This window comes from Entelurus aequoreus, linkage group LG06 (genome assembly GCF_033978785.1).
Source record: "Entelurus aequoreus isolate RoL-2023_Sb linkage group LG06, RoL_Eaeq_v1.1, whole genome shotgun sequence".
In the NCBI taxonomy this organism is placed as follows: domain Eukaryota; kingdom Metazoa; phylum Chordata; class Actinopteri; order Syngnathiformes; family Syngnathidae; genus Entelurus; species Entelurus aequoreus.
Window position 1 is genome coordinate 5,300,084 of NC_084736.1, and position 19,007 is coordinate 5,319,090.

At 37.0% G+C, this 19,007-nt stretch overlaps 1 protein-coding gene across 3 annotated transcripts in view; it reads right to left on the reverse strand.

The window, feature by feature from the left end:
- llgl1 (LLGL scribble cell polarity complex component 1) overlaps positions 1 to 19,007 on the reverse strand; it is a 106,644-nt gene that overhangs the window by 61,826 nt on the left and 25,811 nt on the right. For all 3 annotated transcript variants that reach the window (XM_062049886.1, XM_062049887.1, XM_062049885.1), the window contains 3 exons: positions 5,508 to 5,589; positions 5,279 to 5,439; positions 5,012 to 5,158 (listed from right to left, as the gene is read on the reverse strand). In XM_062049886.1, coding sequence (XP_061905870.1) covers positions 5,012 to 5,158; positions 5,279 to 5,439; positions 5,508 to 5,589 — 390 coding nt within the window. The remainder of the gene's footprint in view (positions 1 to 5,011; positions 5,159 to 5,278; positions 5,440 to 5,507; positions 5,590 to 19,007) is intronic.

The window sequence follows — 19,007 nt, forward strand, 5'->3', positions numbered from 1 at the left end:
AAGCTCTATCAGAGAACTTTACCTTGCATTTTTGGAAAAAAGCGGCACACATTGATTGGCTTCTTCTCCAGGCAAGAAGACTAATGCACCGATTGTGCTTCAGTCACTCCCACTTCATCCAATAAACTGCATTCTTGCACAACAACAAAGGAAAGCGCTCTTTGTGGATTACCTTTTCGGGAGAGCTCTTCTCAGCAGAAAGTAGTCGTTTGTATTTATTAAAACTGCTTTTTAATCGCTTTTTCAACACACGCAAAGGTAAGTGTTCTCAAAATGAACTTCAACTGCTGTTTTCATGAAGCTGTCAAAGGAACACCACAAAGAACCAATTGTAGCTGCATCAGGGGTGACCAAAGTGGGGCCCACAGGCCAAATTCAACCCGCTGAGTCATTTCGTTCGGCCCACCAAAGGGTGACTTCCCAAAATGTAATACAGATTCCTACTCACACAACCATTGATGGCACGTACGCACGGCTAACAAGTCGATGATCTCCACTACCTTCAACAATGGGATGAAACTACTCTAGTATTGCGCAGTTGTCAGTTCTATAAATCAAACAGTCGGTGTTCCTAGTTTTACTTCTAGAATATTGTCTCTTGATTGAAGATATAAGAACAGCTTACAGTATTTATGACTATAAGTGGGCTTTGACTACTCAAACCAATTAGTTTAAAGGCCTACTGAAAGCCACTACTAGCGACCACGCAGTCTGATAGTTTATATATCAATGATGAAATCTTAACATTGCAACACATGCCAATACGGCCGGGTTAACTTATAAAGTGACATTTTAAATTTCCCGCTAAACTTCCGGTTGAAAATTCCTTTGGAGGATGACGTATGCGCATGACGTCGCCAGTTTAACAGAAGTGCGGCTTCCCCATTGAAGCCAATACGAAATAGCTCTGTTTTCATCTCATTATTCCACAGTATTCTGGACATCTGTGTTGGTGAATCTGTTGCAATTTGTTCATTGCATTATGGAGAAAGAAGCTGAGCAAGCAGAGAAGAAAGTCGGTGCGAAGCGGAGTATTTTGCGAGGGAAGTCAGCAACACAACACAGTCGGTGTTTCATTGTTTACATTCCCGAAAGATGCAGTCAAGATCGAAGAACTCGGACAACAGAGACTCTTACCAGGAGGACTTTGATTTGGATACACAGACGCGATACTGTGAGTACGCTTCCAAACATTTGATCGCTTGCTATAACTAGCTCGAGCTAGTAGCTAGGAGCTAGCATGTACGGACGGAATTTGGCAAAAGAGCTTTTGGCATTGCTGCCCCTATGGCATGGAATGCATTGCAGACGAAACTGAAACTTACAGAACTACTTCCATTTGGAGCCTTCCGTTCTGTCCTGAGGGACAAACAGCGAGAGACGTTTGCACAGTGCCTGTGTTTTTAAAGATGTAAATCTCTGTTGTTTTACGGTTCTCTTATGTATTTTAAAATGTATGTCTTAATGTATTATTTTTGAAACTGCTCTGTGACATGTGCTGTTGACCTCTTGGCCAGGTCACCCTTGTGAAAGAGATCTTGATCTCAATGGGTTTTCTTATCTGGTTAAATAAAGGTTCTATAACAAACACCTAGGTGTTTGTTATGCGGGATTAATTTGTGGCATATTAAATATAAGCCTGGTTGTGTTGTGGCTAATAGAGTATATATATGTCTTGTGTTTATTTACTGTTGTAGTCATTCCCAGCTGAATATCAGGTCCCACCCGCGCGCTTCCAAACATTTGATCGCTTGCCCGTACGTGCGTGTCACGTACGTAACTTTGGTTAAATATATAAGCTTTATGAACCTTGGGTTAGGTGAACGGTCCTTTGGGCTGAGTGAGTGTGTGTGTTGTGCAGGTGTTTGAATTGTATTGGCGGGTTATATGGACGGGATCCCGTCCATATAACCCGCTCGAGCTATAACTAGCTCGAGCTAGTAGCTAGGAGCTAGCATAACAAACACTTAGGTGTTTTTATGCAGGATTAATTTGTGGCATGTTAAATATAAGCCTGGTTGTGTTGTGGCTAATAGAGTATATATATGTCTTGTGTTTATTTACTGTTGTAGTCATTCCCAGCTGAATATCAGGTCACCCCCGGCTCTCACAGCATCTTCCCTATCTGAATCGCTTCCACTCCCCACTAGTCCTTCACTTGCACTTTCCTCATCCACAAATCTTTCATCCTCGCTCAAATTAATGGGGAAATCGTCGCTTTCTCGGTCCGAATCGCTCTCAATTCTGGCGGCCATCATTGTAAACAATAGGGAACTTTGCGTATGCGTATATGTTCAACTGACTACGTCATGCTACTTCCGGTAGGTGCAAGCCTTTTTTTATCAGATACCAAAAGTTGCGATCTTTATCGTCGTTGTTCTATACTAAATCCTTTCAGCAAAAATATGGCAATATCGCAAAATGATCAAGTATGACACATAGAATAGATCTGCTATCCCCGTTTAAATAAAAAAAATTCATTTCAGTAGGCCTTTAATGTGTCCATGTTTCAAGATTTTAAAAAATGAAGGCTTAGAGCAGTGGTTCTTAACCTGGGTTTGATCGAACCCTAAGGGTTCGGTGAAGGTCAAAACACACCCGACTCATCTGGTAAATAAAAACTTCTCCCTATCGGCGTATTACGGATACGGCAACAGCTGACTGGTTTGCAGGTGTGTCATTTGTTGTGAGTTTATGCACTGTGTTGGTTTTGTTGTTTGAACAAGGTGATGTTCATGCACGCTTCATTTTGTGCACCAGTAATAAAACATGGTAACACTTTAGTATGGGGAACATATTCACCATTAATTAGTTGCTTATTAACATGCAAATTAGTAACATATTGGCTCTTAACTAGTCATTATTAAGTACTTATTAATGCCTTATTCGGCATGGCCTTATTAAGCCTAACCTTCTAACCCTAACCCTAACCAAATAACTCTAAATTAAGTCTTTGTTACTTAGTATATGTTCCCCATACTAAAGTGTTACCAAAAACATATAACTTTGTCTTGAATTTGAAAAAAAAAAAATATTTTTCACTAATGCCTGGTTCACACCAACGGCGCTTGCCGCGCTTTAAAGCGGCGAGCTAAGCGCCGTCATTTTTGTCAATTTTTCTACGAATATCCCGATCTCCGAAGTGATGTTATGCTTTGATACGCTCTGATACGAATTAGTTGCCGCTTTGGGGGGACGAATTACCGTTCCTCACGATTTGATGCCGCTTTGATACGCTTTAAATCACGCTTTGATACGTTTTATTACGCTTTATTGAACTTTATTATGCTTTGATGCGATCCTGACGCTTTAAATCAGGCTCTGACACGATTATCAAGCTCTGTTGTGCATTGGAATTAATGTGTCATGAACATTATGAACATTAATTTGTAATAATGACTTTGAAATGTGATATTGTTATGTAATTATGTGCAATTTGGAAGATGCTGTGATTATTATTTTGTGAATTTGATGAATAAATTGCGTGTGCACACATAATATAATAAAAAAGAGAAATATGATAAACAAATAAGTAAAAAAAAAAGTGAAAAACTCAGTATACTAAGTTTTCCCCACTTTTTTTAGATTTATCTATTTGATTTCTCTTTTTGTTTTATTATATACAGGATAAAACACATAATGTAATAAAAAAGAGAAATATGATAAATAAGTAAAAAAAAAAAGTGAAAAACTCAGTATACTGTTTTCCACACATTTTTTATATTCATTTATTTTTTCAATTTCTCTTTTTTTTCTCCGTTATATTATGTTTATTATTTATTATGTTTTATATCTTCATTTCTTTTATTTCTTTGTCATCTTAATAAATATCTATCTTTCATTTCTTATGCTAGTTGACAATAATAAAAGGCATTTCTTTTATTTTTTATATTCATTTATTTTTTCAATTTCTCTTTTTTTTCCGTTATATTATGTTTATTACTTATTATGTTTTATATTCATTTGTTTTTTCAATTTCTCTTTTTTTTCCGTTATATTATGTTTATTATTTATTATGTTTTATATTCATTTGTTTTTTCAATTCCTCTTTTTTTTCCGTTATATTATGTTTATTATTTATTATGTTTTATATTAATTTGTTTTTTACAATTTCTCTTTTTTTTCTCGTTATATTATGTTTATTATTTATTATGTTTTATATTCATTTATTTTTTCAATTTCTCTTTTTTCCCCCCGTTATATTATGTTTATTATTTATTATGTTTTATATTCATTTGTTTTTTCAATTTCTCTTCTTTTTTCGTTATATTATGTTTATTATTTATTATGTTTTATATTCATTTATTTTTTCAATTTCTCTTCTTTTTTCGTTATATTATGTTTATTATTTATTATGTTTTATATCTTCATTTCTTTTATTTCTTTGTCATCTTAATAAATATCTATCTTTCATTTCTTATGCTAGTTGACAATAATAAAAGGCATTTATTTTATTTTTTATATTCAATGTCACTAGTCAATATCACAGTCACTTCCTATTTGTAGTTGTAGACTGGGGTCCGCGCTTTGAACCAAGATCTGTTAAGCTTTCCTACGCTTTGAGTCGAGCTTTGCTGAGCTTTGTCAGGCTTTGATACGCTCTCGGCGCTTTATTCCATTCTTGACAGAGCGCCAAATTTTTTTAAACCGTTTAAAAATTTTTGGCGAACTTGCCGCATGTCCCGCTTCACTACAAGCTTTCCCACCATCCATTACGACCCTCGCGCTTTAATCACGCTTTGTTACGCTTTAACGCCGCTTTGCATGCCGCTTTAAAGCGCCGTTGGTGTGAACCTAGCATAAAGAAGGGTTCGGTGAATGCGCATATGAAACTGGTGGGGTTCGGTACCTCCAACAAGGTTAAGAACCACTGGCTTAGAGGTATAATTTACCATTGCTGGTTTTATCACTCAAAAAGTTTATTAAATGCGGCATATTAGAAATTCCAAGATGAGCAGATTTGATGTAGGAGAAGAAGAACTATTGCACGTCTGAACTAGTGCTGTCTCACCTCTGCGTGACCTGGTCCTGCAGCAACGTCTGGCTGTCTTTAAGTGACAGAATGGCCAAATCCAGGAAGTAAACACCCCCTCCCTCAGTTCCAATGCAGAGCACAGTGCATGATCTCTGCAGGAGAAGGACGGTCACTCGTGTGGTACTGAAGAAGAACACAAGAGCTGGAGTAAAGACCACTCATTACACTGCATTCAACATGCTCCTTTGCAACTTACTGTATCCCTTTCATAAAAATCCAGAGGCGAAAAAGAACAAAAAGTACCTGCAGCTCTCAATTCCTGGCCTTCCTGGGAGACTATAGCTGGCCACTTCCTGTAGGATGACCACACCCTCTCTCTTAACTCCTCCCACCTGCCTGGGGGCCATGGCGGTCAGCTCCCACAGGTGAATGGTGTTGTCATCCAGAAGTGACAACAGGCGTCCCTGTGTAAGTTAAAGACATTTGATGACAGCCCCGGTGAGAAGTGACCACGTACTGGCTCCGGGCTCACCTGTCCAGGTAGGAAGTGGATTTGTGTGACAGACGTGGTGTCATTGTGCAGTCCGGTGAACTCCACGCCAGGCGCGCCGTATCTGACAGCAACGTGTCAAGAAAATGGACAGAGCTGCAAATATGATTCCAAAACACATTTTTGACTTGGATGGTCCAACTAAAAGACATGAAATGGTCTTTGTGAGCTGCAAAGCCAAAGAAACATACTCAAGTGGAATAGTAAAGAGGTCATTTGAGCATAGCAATTTCCAACACTGGCTGACGCAATTGTTTAAAATAACACCAGTGTGTGTGTGTGTGTTCTTGTATTTCTAGCCTTCTTGAGACATGAAGAAGGAAAAGTATCTTCCATATGAGGAGGTGTGAACAAGAGAGAACATAAATCATGGTCCCCATAACATTGCATCTAATAGACAATGTCTCATTTGCACCCCCTGCTGGTGACATCTATCAACATGAGGGTGGTCCCAAAAAGGAGGGATTTTTCACATTGACTGTGTGTCGCTTTTAAAAGTGCTCCCCCTCTGGTCAACATATGAAATAACTAGAGATGTCCGATAATATCGGCCTGCTGATATTATCGGCCGATATATGCGTTAAAATGTAATATCGGAAATTATCGGTATCGTTTTTTTTATTATCGGTATCGGTATCGTTGTTTTTTTGTTTTTTTTATTAAATCCACATAAAAAACCCAAGATACACTTACAATTAGTGCACCAACCCAAAAAACCTCCCTCCCCCATTTACACTCATTCACACAAAAGGGTTGTTTCTTTCTGTTATTAATATTCTGCTTCCTACATTATATATCAATATATATCAATACAGTCTGCAAGGGATACAGTCCGTAAGCACACATGATTGTGCGTGCTGCTGGTCCACTAATAGTACTAACCTTTAACAGTTAATTTTACTCATTTTCATTCATTACTAGTTTCTATGTAACTGTTTTTATATTGTTGTACTTTCTTTTTTATTCAAGAAATTTTTTTAAATTTATTTATCTTATTTTACTATTTTTTTTTAAAAAGTACCTTATCTTCACCATACCTGGTTGTCCAAATTAGGCATAATAATGTGTTAATTCCACGACTGCATATATCGGTTGATATCGGTAGATATCGGTATCGGTAATTAAAGAGTTGGACAATATCGGAATATCGGATATCGGCAAAAAGCCATTATCGGACATCCCTAGAAATAACAAGTGTGTGTAAGAAATTGAAATGCGCCCCTTTGGCCAAAATTAATTTAAAAAAATCAAGTAAATATGTATATAGAGACATACTGTAATAACTTGAAGTAAATAATGAAGATTAAAAACCAATTACAAAAAAAAAAAAAAAGAAATAACTAACTAAAGGCAGTCTTTTTCTCACAATGTGTCGACTTTTTTCTTATAAAATTGGGAACAATTTCTCATATTCTTTCTGTTTCTGTAATAATGCAATATTTTCTCGGAAAATTATTACTTTTTTATGTAAAAGTATTACTTTTTAATGCAAAATGGTGACATTTGTCATATAAAATTCTGACTTGTATCGCAATATTGCCAATTTTTTTGTTGTTCTTGTAAAATAGTGACATTTTTGGAGTAAAATGATGACTTTAGTCATAATTTTGCCAAGTAAAATTCTGATTATTATTACAATATTGCCAAACTTTTAAAAGTTTTCTTATAAAATTGTGATTTTTGGCGAGTAAAATGACGACTCTTTTCATACAATTGCCAACATTTTAAGCTTTTCTTGTAAAATTGCGATGGTTATTGAGTAAAATGCCAACATTTATCATAATACTGCACAAATGTTCCGTTTTTCTTGTAAAATTCTGACTTGCGTTGAGTAAAATTACGACTTTTATTATAACATTGCCAAAAGTTTTTCTTGTGAAGTTGTGATCTTTTTCTTGTGAAAATCCAACTAATTTTTTAATTGCTAATTAAATTATTACTTTATAATGATATTATATATAATTATATAGATATTATAATTACTAACTAAACTAATTTTTTCAACTAATATTTTTCACAACAAGCTTTTATATATTTGCGTAGCTTCCTGTCCACTTAAGATGTGACTTTAAGGTTTTACTACTTAGGTATAAAATACTAAAGGGTTTAACTCCATCCTATCTTGCTGATTGTATTGTAAAATATGTCCCGACCACAAAATTTGCATTCTAAAAACTCCGACTTATTAGTGATTCCCAGAGCCCAAAAAAAGTCTGCCGGCTTTAGAGCGTTTTCTATTCAGACTCCAGTACTCTGGAATACCCTCCAGTAACAGTTAGAGATGCTACCTTGAATTGATTTACGCGGACCCCGACTTAAACAAGTTGAAAAATTTATTGGGGTGTTACCATTTAGTGGTCAATTGTACGGAATATGTACTGTACTGTGCAACCTACTAATAAATGTTTCAATCAATCAATCAAAACCCTCAGTAGAAGCATCTAAGTCCCATCTTAAAACTCATTTGTACACTCTAGCCTTTAAATAGACCAGGGTTTCCCACACATTCATTTATTTGTGGCGGCCTGCCACGAAAGAATTACGTCCGCCACAAATAAAAATAAAAATAAAAAAAAAATATATATATTTTTTTTTTTGTCCTTTCCAGCTTCTCAGGCAAATCATATAGTTGATGCAGATGCCCATATAGGCTGTTCAGATTTACTTTACAAAAGAGAAGTGTAGGATACTTCTCTTGTTGCCTTATTTGTATTTGACTTTATTAAATGTATTTATATTAGAAACACAACATGTGTATATAACAAAGGGTGCAAAGTCTGCAGGCAGTAGGAAACACATGGTTAAGTGTAGGGAGTAAAACCGATGGCAGTCTAAAGTTCAAGATTTTTGGAGCTCTTTGTTCAGTGGATCAGATGTTTGATGAAGCTCTGTGTCTATCTACCACCACCACTACTGTTTATTTGTTACTGACTGTGGCAGGACACCTCTGCCTCTGTTTCACTTTATGTTGCTGGTAAATAATATGCTTGTAGTAGTAGGCTAAAGTTAAATTATTTAGTATGCACTAATTAAAGGGGCAGAGCTTTATGAGACATTTTAGCTTTTATATTTTATAAGATATATTTTTTGTAAGAACCACAATTAATAAATATATTTCAGTGAATAACTTATTGTTCAAATCTGTATATAAATATGTACATAAAGTGTTGTAATTATATTGTAAAATGGATGGATGGATGGACGTTTAAAACAAAACTGTTATTATTAGGGATGTCCGATAATGGCTTTTTGGCGATATCCGATATTGTCCAACTCTTTAATTACTGATACCGATATCAACCGATACCGATATCAACCGATATATGCAGTCGTGGAATTAACACATTTTCATGCCTAATTTGGACAACCATGTATGGTGAAGATAAGGTACTTTAAAAAATAAAAAATAAAATAAGATAACTAAATTAAAAACATTTTCTTGAATAAAAAAGAAAGTAAAACAATATAAAAACAGTTACATAGAAACTAGTAATTAATGAAAATGAGTAAAATTAACTGTTAAAGGATAGTACTATTAGTGGAGCAGCAGCACGCACAATCATGTGTGCTTATGGACTGTATCCCTTGCAGACTGTATTGATATATATTGATATACAATGTAGGAACCAGAATATTGATAACAGAAAGAAATGGGGGGAGGGATTTTTTTTTGGGTTGGTGCACTAATTGTAAGTGTATCTTGTGTTTTTTATGTTGATTTAATTAAAAAAACAAAAACAAAAACAAAAAAAACCGATACAGATAATAATAAAAACGATACTGATAATTTCCGATATTATATTTTAACGCATTTATCGGCCGATATTATCGGACATCCCTAGTTATTATTCATTAGTAAGTATACATTTTTTGAGCCTTTTTAGAGAAAATCAAATCATTGTAGTAAATTATGCAAATTACTCAGTGATGTCATGGTGACCGCGCCCATAGCCACGCCCCCACCGCCACAGGTATCTTGGCAGTTTATGGGAAACACCGTAGACCCATTTTAGACCAGTTGAGGTCATAAAAGCATTCTCAAGTGCTGTCACTTCCTGTCACCTCGTTTCCTGCCGTGCGGTAACATGCCTCAGACATGTGGAGGTGTGAAGAGGGATTGAACAGTACAAAATCAGACACCACGTTAAAGGAAATGACAAGGCAAGGCACTATTTCTGTTGTGCAGACACCACCTGACACCACTAATGTCACAAAGCATGCCTGTATTCAATGAACAAAGAGGCTCCAACACAACAAGTGGAGGTGTGATGACGATGAAGTGGTTGACATCCCAGCACACTCAGCAAACACTTCCAGACTCTAGTGATGTCAGAGGGGATTCCCCAGTGATGATGGCATACATCTAACTAACTGCATAATGTGTGTTGGCCACATCACAAGTGTCCTCCAAACCTAATAAATGTGCATTCCTAATAAATCACTCCCGCTGGTATGCATAAATCCATGCAAGCACACAACGCCAAAACATCCACTTGTAGGTTCTTGTCAAGAAGACTAACAGGAAAAAAGCCACGGTGGTTTTATGAAAGTGGTATTTTCCCCCCGCACAGAAGGAGTGAGCAAATAGCCACTAGCTTGGTGGAAATTTGCGACTAGTGTTTCAGTACATGCAGCTTTCAGTTTGCACGGCAGAGCAGTTTTTCATCCCACTTGAAGTGAAAGAAGCTCCAATATACAGTCGTGGTTAAAAGTGAAGGACATCATGTCATGGCTGTCTGGAGTTTACAATCATTTCTACAACTCTTTATTTTGTTGTGATGTAGTGATTGGAGCACATACTTGTTGCTCACAAAAAACATTCATGAAGTTTGCTTCTTTTATGAATTTATTATGGCTCTACTGAAAATGTGAGGGTCAAAAGTATACATACAGCAATGTTAATATTTGCTTACATGTCCCTTGGCAAGTTTACCTGCAATAAGGCACTTTTGGTAGCCATCCACAAGCTTCTGCTGGAATTTGTGACCACTCCTCTTGACAAAATTAGTGCAGTTCAGCTAAATGTGTTGCTTTTCTGACATATACTTTATTAACGTCATCATTCATAACAGATGTCCTGATTGGTCACAAGGAACATATCGACCAATCAACTACGGCGTAATATAAACTACGTCTCGAATCTTGATTTAGGGTCGAAAAAAAACCTGAAAAACGGGAGATAATTTTTTTCCCCCCCGAGATTAAAAAAGACGGAATTCCGACTTTAGACGGAAAAATCACATGCCTGAACATAGTCATTTTAACATGTACTTAAACCATTGCATATGCAAGAAATAACGGGTATAATGTCTGCAAAGAAAAATATTTTAAACCAACCAACTACAAATGGTACTTAGGAGAACATTCTGGTTAGAAGGTGTGTTAAATGCCTTACTGCATTGAAATTCTACTTACTTCAAACATACCGCACAAAGGCTCAATTCAAGACAACACCATTTATGAAACACAGACACATTAAAAGGAACTGCTGCAAAATAAATGGGATGTCCTGCCAGGAACATCAGAAGCTTAAAACAAAGATGCACACACAGCAGTCAGGCTAATGGCCTGAGACAATCTGGAAATAATTACAAATAGTCTATACAATGGGAGAGTAAGATAACTCTGACATCCACCACTGCAGCAGACAAATTGACGGCAGGATTTTCCAAATTCATTGTTCAAAGCAAAAAGAAATCCAGAAAGTATCTTGCTCATGAATGGCGCAACATGTTCAACGACAGGAGTCTTGCCCAAATGCTCACAATGGCCGCGACAGTCACTCCCAATCATTGAAAGATTTTCTTACGTGACACACACACTTGCCCGCTGATGCAGAAGGAGTGCTAACAAGGATAAAGCGATTTCACGGTCTGAATACGGACAAACAGAAGGCATTGTTCTCTGCGTGCACATGCAGACAACACACCCACTCACACACTAAAAAGATATGGATATCGGGAAAGGATGGATGACGCAGGATTTTTTTCTTTAAAAAAAAAAAAAGAAAAGCTAATCAGCCGGTTGAGGAAGGGTTTGCAGAGTTCAGACATTGAATAGTTTCAAGCTTTTAAGGTATTTCATTGAGCAACACAAACATTTAAGGAATCATCTAATTCGGTGTTTTTCAACCTTTTTAGAGCCAAGGCACATTTTCTGCGTTGAAAAAATGCGGAGGCACACCACCAGCAGAAATCATTAAAAAGTTGGCAGTAAACAGTTGTTGTCGCAATTGTTGGATATGACTTTAAAGCATAACCAAGCATGCATCACTATAGCTCTTGTCTCAAAGTAGGTGTACTGTCACCACCTGTCACATCACACCCTGACTTATTTGGACTTTTTTGCTGTTTTCCTGTGTGTAGTGTTTTACTTCTTGTCTTGCGCTCCTATTTTGCTGGATTTTTCTCTTTTTTTGGTATTTTCCTGTAGCAGTTTCATGTCTTCCTTTGAGCAATATTTCCCGCATCTACTTTTTTTTAGCAATCAAGAATATTTCACTTGTTTTTATCCTTCTTTGATTGTCATGTCATGTTCAAATGTAAATTGTGGGCGCCGTCTTTGCTCCACAGTAAGTCTTTGCTGTCGTCCAGCATTCTGTTTTTGTTTACTTTGTAGACAGTTCAGTTTTAGTTTCGTTCTGCACAGCCTTCCCTAAGCTTTAATGCCTTTTCTTAGGGTCACTCACCTTGTGTTTATTTTTGGTTTAAGCAATAGACACCTTTTTACCTGCACACTGCCTACCGCTGTTTCTGACATCTACAAAGCAATTAGCTACCGGCTGCCACCTACTGATATGGAAGAGTATTACACGGTTACTCTGCCGAGCTCTAGACAGCACTGACACTCAACAACAACACATCATTTACAGACTATAATTACTGGTTTGCAAAAAATATTTTTAACCCAAATAGGTGAAATTACATTATCTCCCAAGGCACACCAGACTGTATCTCATAGCACACTAGTGTGCCGCGGCACAGTGGTTGAAAAACACTGGTCTAATTGACAGTCTCCATCCACTAAAACTAAGCAAACAACTCCACCCACCCAAAAGATACACAATCCACATCTAATTTGCATCCTTTGCTTCAGATTGTCCCATTTTCCAACACCACAAAAGACTTTTAAAGCCTCAAGAGCAGTGCAACGCTGATCTGTCCCATTCTCACCACAGAAGTTACTGTGCATGTGTTCTTCTGCTGCCAAGTCCAACTACAGTTTGTATTAGGGCTGGGCGACACAGCCTTTTATTGATATCTGGATATTTTTAGGCCATGTCACGATACACCATATATATGTGGATATTTAGCCTTAGCCTTGAATGAACACTTGATGCATATAATCACAGCAGTATGATGATTCTATGTGTCTACATTAAAACATTCTTCTTCATACTGCATTAATATATGCTACTTTTAAACTTTAAACTAAGAGGGAAATCACAACTAAGTCAATTTAGCAAAAGTGTATTTATGAAACAGTTATTAAGCAGTGGCACAAACATTCATTTAATTTCAAAACAGAAAGTGCAAGATTGTCAGAGACATTTTAAAGGCCTACTGAAATGATTTTTTTTAATTTAAACGGGGATAGCAGATCCATTCTATGTGTCATACTTGATCATTTCGCGATATTGCCATATTTTTGCTGAAAGGATTTAGTAGAGAACAACGACGATAAAGTTCGCAACTTTTGGTCACTGATAAAAAAAAAGCCTTGCCTGTACCGGAAGTAGCGTGACATCACAGTAGGTAGGATTCCTCACAATTCCCCGTTGTTTACAATGGAGCGAGAGAGATTCGGACCGAGAAAGCGACGATTACCCTATTAATTTGAGCGAGGATGAAAGATTCGTGGATGAGGAACGTTAGAGTGACGGACTAGAATGCAGTGAAAGACATATCTTTTTTCGCTCTGACCGTAACTTAGGTACAAGGTCTCATTGGATTCCACACTCTCTCCTTTTTCTATTGTGGATCACGGATTTGTATTTTAAACCACCTCGGATACTATATCCTCTTGAAAATGAGAGTCGAGAACGCGAAATGGACATTCACAGTGACTTTTATCTCCACAACAATACATCAGCGAAGCTCTTCAGCTACTGAGCTAACGTGATAGCATCGGGCTTACCGTATTTCCTTGAATAGCCGCAGGGGCGTTAATTAATTTAAAACCTCCTGTCACACCTGCGTTTACCGGAAACCGGCGGGATGGCCGTGCATGCGGTAATTATTTTAAAACCTCTTCTCACTCCGGCGTTTACCAAAAGGAATCCATAAAATTTAGGCGTGCGCTTTGAGTGTGATGTAAGCATACCATCATGAAAAGCACATTTAATTAAAAACAACGTTATTATGGTCTTACCTGTACTTATAAATGGAGTCCATTTGCAGCTCCTTCTGACCAAAAGCATCGATAACTTGTTTATAGAAGTCTTCCTTATTTTCTTTCTTCAGTTTTAAAAGTCTCTGTTTCGATGGAGATATTCCTTTAATTATTACCTCCTGCTTCCATTGAAAGTCCAGTTTAGAAAACTGTTTTATTTTAGATACCGGTATGTAATCCTCCATGTTAAAAGTTCAGGCAGAGGAAAAAAAAAAAATCTCTTGCTGCGTGTGTTCACTTCTTCTGCAGTACCGGAAGTCGCAAGAAGGATCACTAGCGCCCTCTACCACCAGGAGGCGGGAGTCATTTAATGACTTATACAGTATTTCACACACGCAGCTACGGTATATTAATAAAACATAGATGCTTACTGTTCTCTTTAGCATACTGTACCGGTATTCAATAGCTTGGACCTTAAATCCTACTGAAAAGCTCTTTATCTTTTTTCCTTTGTGCGATTGTAAACTACTGAAAGCAGCTTCCTCCATTTTGAAAATGAGGACAGGTAAAGCGTCACTCGTGACGTAACGAATTTGACCCGGTGGAAGTTCTAGACATATGCTAAATATTTAGCGAAACGAGTTTGACCCGGCGAAAATTATAGACATGCGATAATAAAATTAATATTTTGCGAAACGAATTTGATCCAGCTTCAATAATAAACCGGCGATAAGGCCAAGCATGCGTTAATTATTTTGAGAAACGAGTTTGACCCGGCAGTAATTCTAGACGTGCGAATACTATATTCCCTGCGCCAATTCAAGGAAATACGGTAAATGCAGATAGAAACAAAATAAATAAATCCCTGACTGGAAGGATAGACAGAAGATCAACAATACTATTAAACCATGGACATGTAACTACACGGTTAATGCTTTCCAGCTTGGCGAAGCTTAACAATGCTGTGTTGCTAACGACGCCATTGAAGCTAACTTATCAACCGGACCTCACAGAGCTATGCTAAAAACATTAGCTATCCACCTACGCCAGCCAGCCCTCATCTGCTCATCAACACCCGTGCTCACCTGCGTTCCAGCGATCGACGGAGTGACGAAGGACTTCACCCGATCACAGATGCGGTCGGCGAGACGGAGGAAGTTAAGGTGAGTTCGGCGGCTAACGCGTCTGCTATCCATCTCTGTCTTCCTGGTTGTGTTGCTGTAGTCCGCAGCTAATACACCGATCCCACCTACAACTTTCTTTTTTGCAGTCTTCATTGTTCATTAAACAAATTGCAAAATATTCACCAACACAGATGTCCAGACAACTGTGGAATTTTTCGATGAAAACAGAGCAGTTTGTATGGGTCCGAATACTACCGTTGCCGTCGTGACGTCACGTGCATACGTCATCATACAGAGACGTTTTCAAGCGGAAGTTTCCCGGGAAATTTAAAATGTCACTTTATAAGTTAACCCGGCCGTATTGGCATGTGTTGCAATGTTAAGATTTCATCATTGATATATAAACTATCAGACTGCGTGGTCGCTAGTAGTGGCTTTCAGTAGGCGTTTAACACAAGCTATGATGTCACTAAGATGACATATCAAAACAACACTCAATTAAAGTGCACTGCTTTGTTGTAGTGTGCAAGGACGGGAGTGGAAGGAGTGTCAAAAGATGGCGCTAACGGTTTTGATGACATTCAGACTTTACTTCCATCAATAACGAAGCAGCATCTCCTCATCCGTGGCTGAGAAAATATATTTTCTGCTGCCAAATAAAAAATTTTGCCAACTTCCCCTACGTCCCCTGCATTGTAGCACATCTCTGTTTAATCTAACCAGATTCCGTTGTTGTTGTTTTATTGGATCTTTATAGCTAAACAAGCAAAGAGAAAGCCACGTCTGTAGGACGGAAACATGTCAGTACAATAGTGTGGTTTCACTTCAAGATTAAAACAATTTGAATTTGCATTGTAGGGAAATGAACACACCATAAAAATGATTAATTCTTATGATGACAAACCAAATGTGTGTGTGTGTGTTGTGTGTGTGTTCTTGTATTTCTAGCCTTCTTGAGACATGAAGAAGGAAAAGTATCTTCCATATGAGGAGGTGTGAACAAGTGATGACATAAATCAATAACATTGCATCTAATAGACAATGTCTCATTTGCACCCCTGCTGGTTACATCTATCAAAATGAGGGAGGTCCCAAAAAGGAGGGATTTTTCAAATTGACTGTGTCGGTTTTAAAAGGGCTCCCCTTATGGTCAATATATGAAATAACAAGTGTGTGTACAAATTTGAAGTGCTCCCACTCTGGCCAACATATGTAATAACATAAAAATTGAAATGGGTCCTCTTTGGCCAAAATTAATAAAAAATAAAAAATGAAATAAATATGTATATAGAGACATACTGTATAATAATGAAGATTAAAAACCAATTACAAACAAAAAATTCAATTTTTTTTTTACTAAAAACATTCTTTCTTACAGCGTCGACTTTTTTCTTTTAAAATTGATAACAATTTCTCATATTCTTTCTGTTTCTCTAATATTGCAATATTTTCTCGTAAAATTATTACTTTTTCATGTAAAAGTATTACTTTTCAATGCAAAATGGTGACATGTGTCATACAAAATTCTGACTTTTATCCCAATATTGCCAATTTTTTTGCTGTTCTTGTAAAATGGTGACATTTTTGGAGTAACATTATGACTTTTGTCATCATTTTGCCAAGTAAAATTCCGATCATTATTATAATATTGCCAAAATTTTAAAGTTTTCTTATAAAATTGTGACTTTTTTCAAATAAAATTACAACTCTTTTCATAAAATTGCCAAAATGTTAAAGTTTTCTTATAAAATTGTCACTTTTGTCATGTAAAATTATTTAAAATTACGACTCTTTTCATAAAATTGTCAACATTTTAAGCTTTTCTTATAAAATTGTGACTTTTGTCAAGTAAAATTATTTAAAATTAAGACTCTTTTTATAAAATTGTCAACATTTTAAGCTTTTCTTATAAAATTTTGACTTTTGTCAAATAAAATTACGACCCTTTTCATAAAACTGCCAAAATGTTAAGCTTTTTTTGTAAAATTGCGACTGTTATTGAGTACAATTCCAACTTTTACCATAATATTGCACACATATTCAGTTTTTCTTGTTAAATTTTCACATTTAAATTAAATTAAATTTAAATTAAGACTTTTATTATAACACTGCCAAAATTGTAAGTTTTTCTTATGAAATTGTAACCTTTTTCTTGAGAAATTCCAACTATTTTTTTACAACAAGCTTTTTTATATCTGAATAGTATGTATGCCCATATTATGTATATATTATTAATGTTGTAAATAAATTATATATCTAGAAAGGGTGGGCCTAAAGAGGGAGTTATTTTTCACAGTTCCCAAGAAGGTCAGAAATACAATAATGTATCTGTGTGTGTGTGTGTGTGTGTGTGTGTGTGTGTGTGTGTGTGTAAATATGAGCTCGTCATTGGGTTATTGGTCAGTGGTGCAGGTCACAAAGTTTCGGTGTGATTTAGCAAGATGGGCCGCAACAGTGAACCTTTGCTCAAAGTATTTACAAAACGTATTTGATTTCAAGTTCTCTAGTCCAAGAGCACTTCATCCCAGGCAACTGGTTGTCATGGAAACCAACTCAAAAGATCCCTTTATTAAGACTAGACTCCGCAACAAAGCTCTTACTCACCAAATACCCCCGCGCCACACACACACACACACACACACACACACACACACACACACACACACACACACACACACACACACACACACACACACACACACACACACACACACACACACACACACACACACACACACACACACACACACACACACACACACACACACACACACAGGGAGGGTTTACAGAGAGCATGCATTCCAGGACAGGAGACGGTAGTCTTTTAGATCGCCCCACCACCCCAACATGGTCTCTCTCTTTCTGAAATACACACCAAAAAAAAACTCTGCACACATTGTCACACTCCCCTCGCTGAGCCCCAATCTGTGGTTGAAGCAGAAACTCTCGGCCAAAACATGACTCTGACTTTGTAAACACGCAGGGAAGGAACGTGCACACAGCTTGCATGAGAACAAGAGAGAACTGCTGCGATTGGATAACATCAGAAAGAGATATCATATTGTTTCCACATATTCTCTACCAATTGGACATGTTGAGGAGAAGCTGGTGACAATGCAGTGGGAAGAGTCCTACAGTACACACGCACTGTTCAGGTGTGTGTGATATAGCCAAAAGATCAACCGTTTGGCTGCTGCACCTTAAGTGTGTGTGTTTTTGTATTTCTACCCTTCTTGAGACATCTAACAAGGAAAAGTAGCTTCCATATGAGGAGGTGTGAACAAGTTAGGACCGAAATCATGGTCCCAATACGGAAAACCATTGCATCTAATAGAGAGCCAAATACTAGTGTCTGTGAACATTGCTCCAAAGTCAGGATTTTTAGTTGACTTAATGTGCATATGAAAGTAAACATTGACAGGTGCAAAGGCAGCAATATACGATAAAACAAGACGGCAGCTAAAGTACGTTCCATATAATCGTAATAATCATGGTCCCAATACGGAAAACCATTGCATCTAATAGAGAGCCAAATACTAGAGTCCGTGAACATTGCTCCAAAGTCGGGATTTTTTTGTTGATTTAATGTGCATACAAAAGTAAACATTGACAGGTGCAAAGGCAGCAATATACGATAAAACAAGACGGCAGCTCAAGTACCTTCCATATAATCAAAATAATCATGGTCCCAATACGGAAAACCATTGCATCTAATAGAGAGCCAAATACTAGAGTCCGTGAACATTGCTCCAAAGTCAGGATTTTTTGTTGATTTAATGTGCATACGAAAGTAAACATTGACAGACAAACATATGATAGTATATATCTGTATCATGAATCAATTTAAGTGGACCCCGACTTAAACAAGTTGAAAAACTTATTCGGGTGTTACCATTTAGTGGTCAATTGTACGGAATATGTACTTCACTGTGCAATCTACTAATAAAAGTCTCAATCAATCAAAAGGTGCAAAGGCAGCAATATATGATAAAACAAGACGGCAGCTAAAGTACCTTCCATATAATCA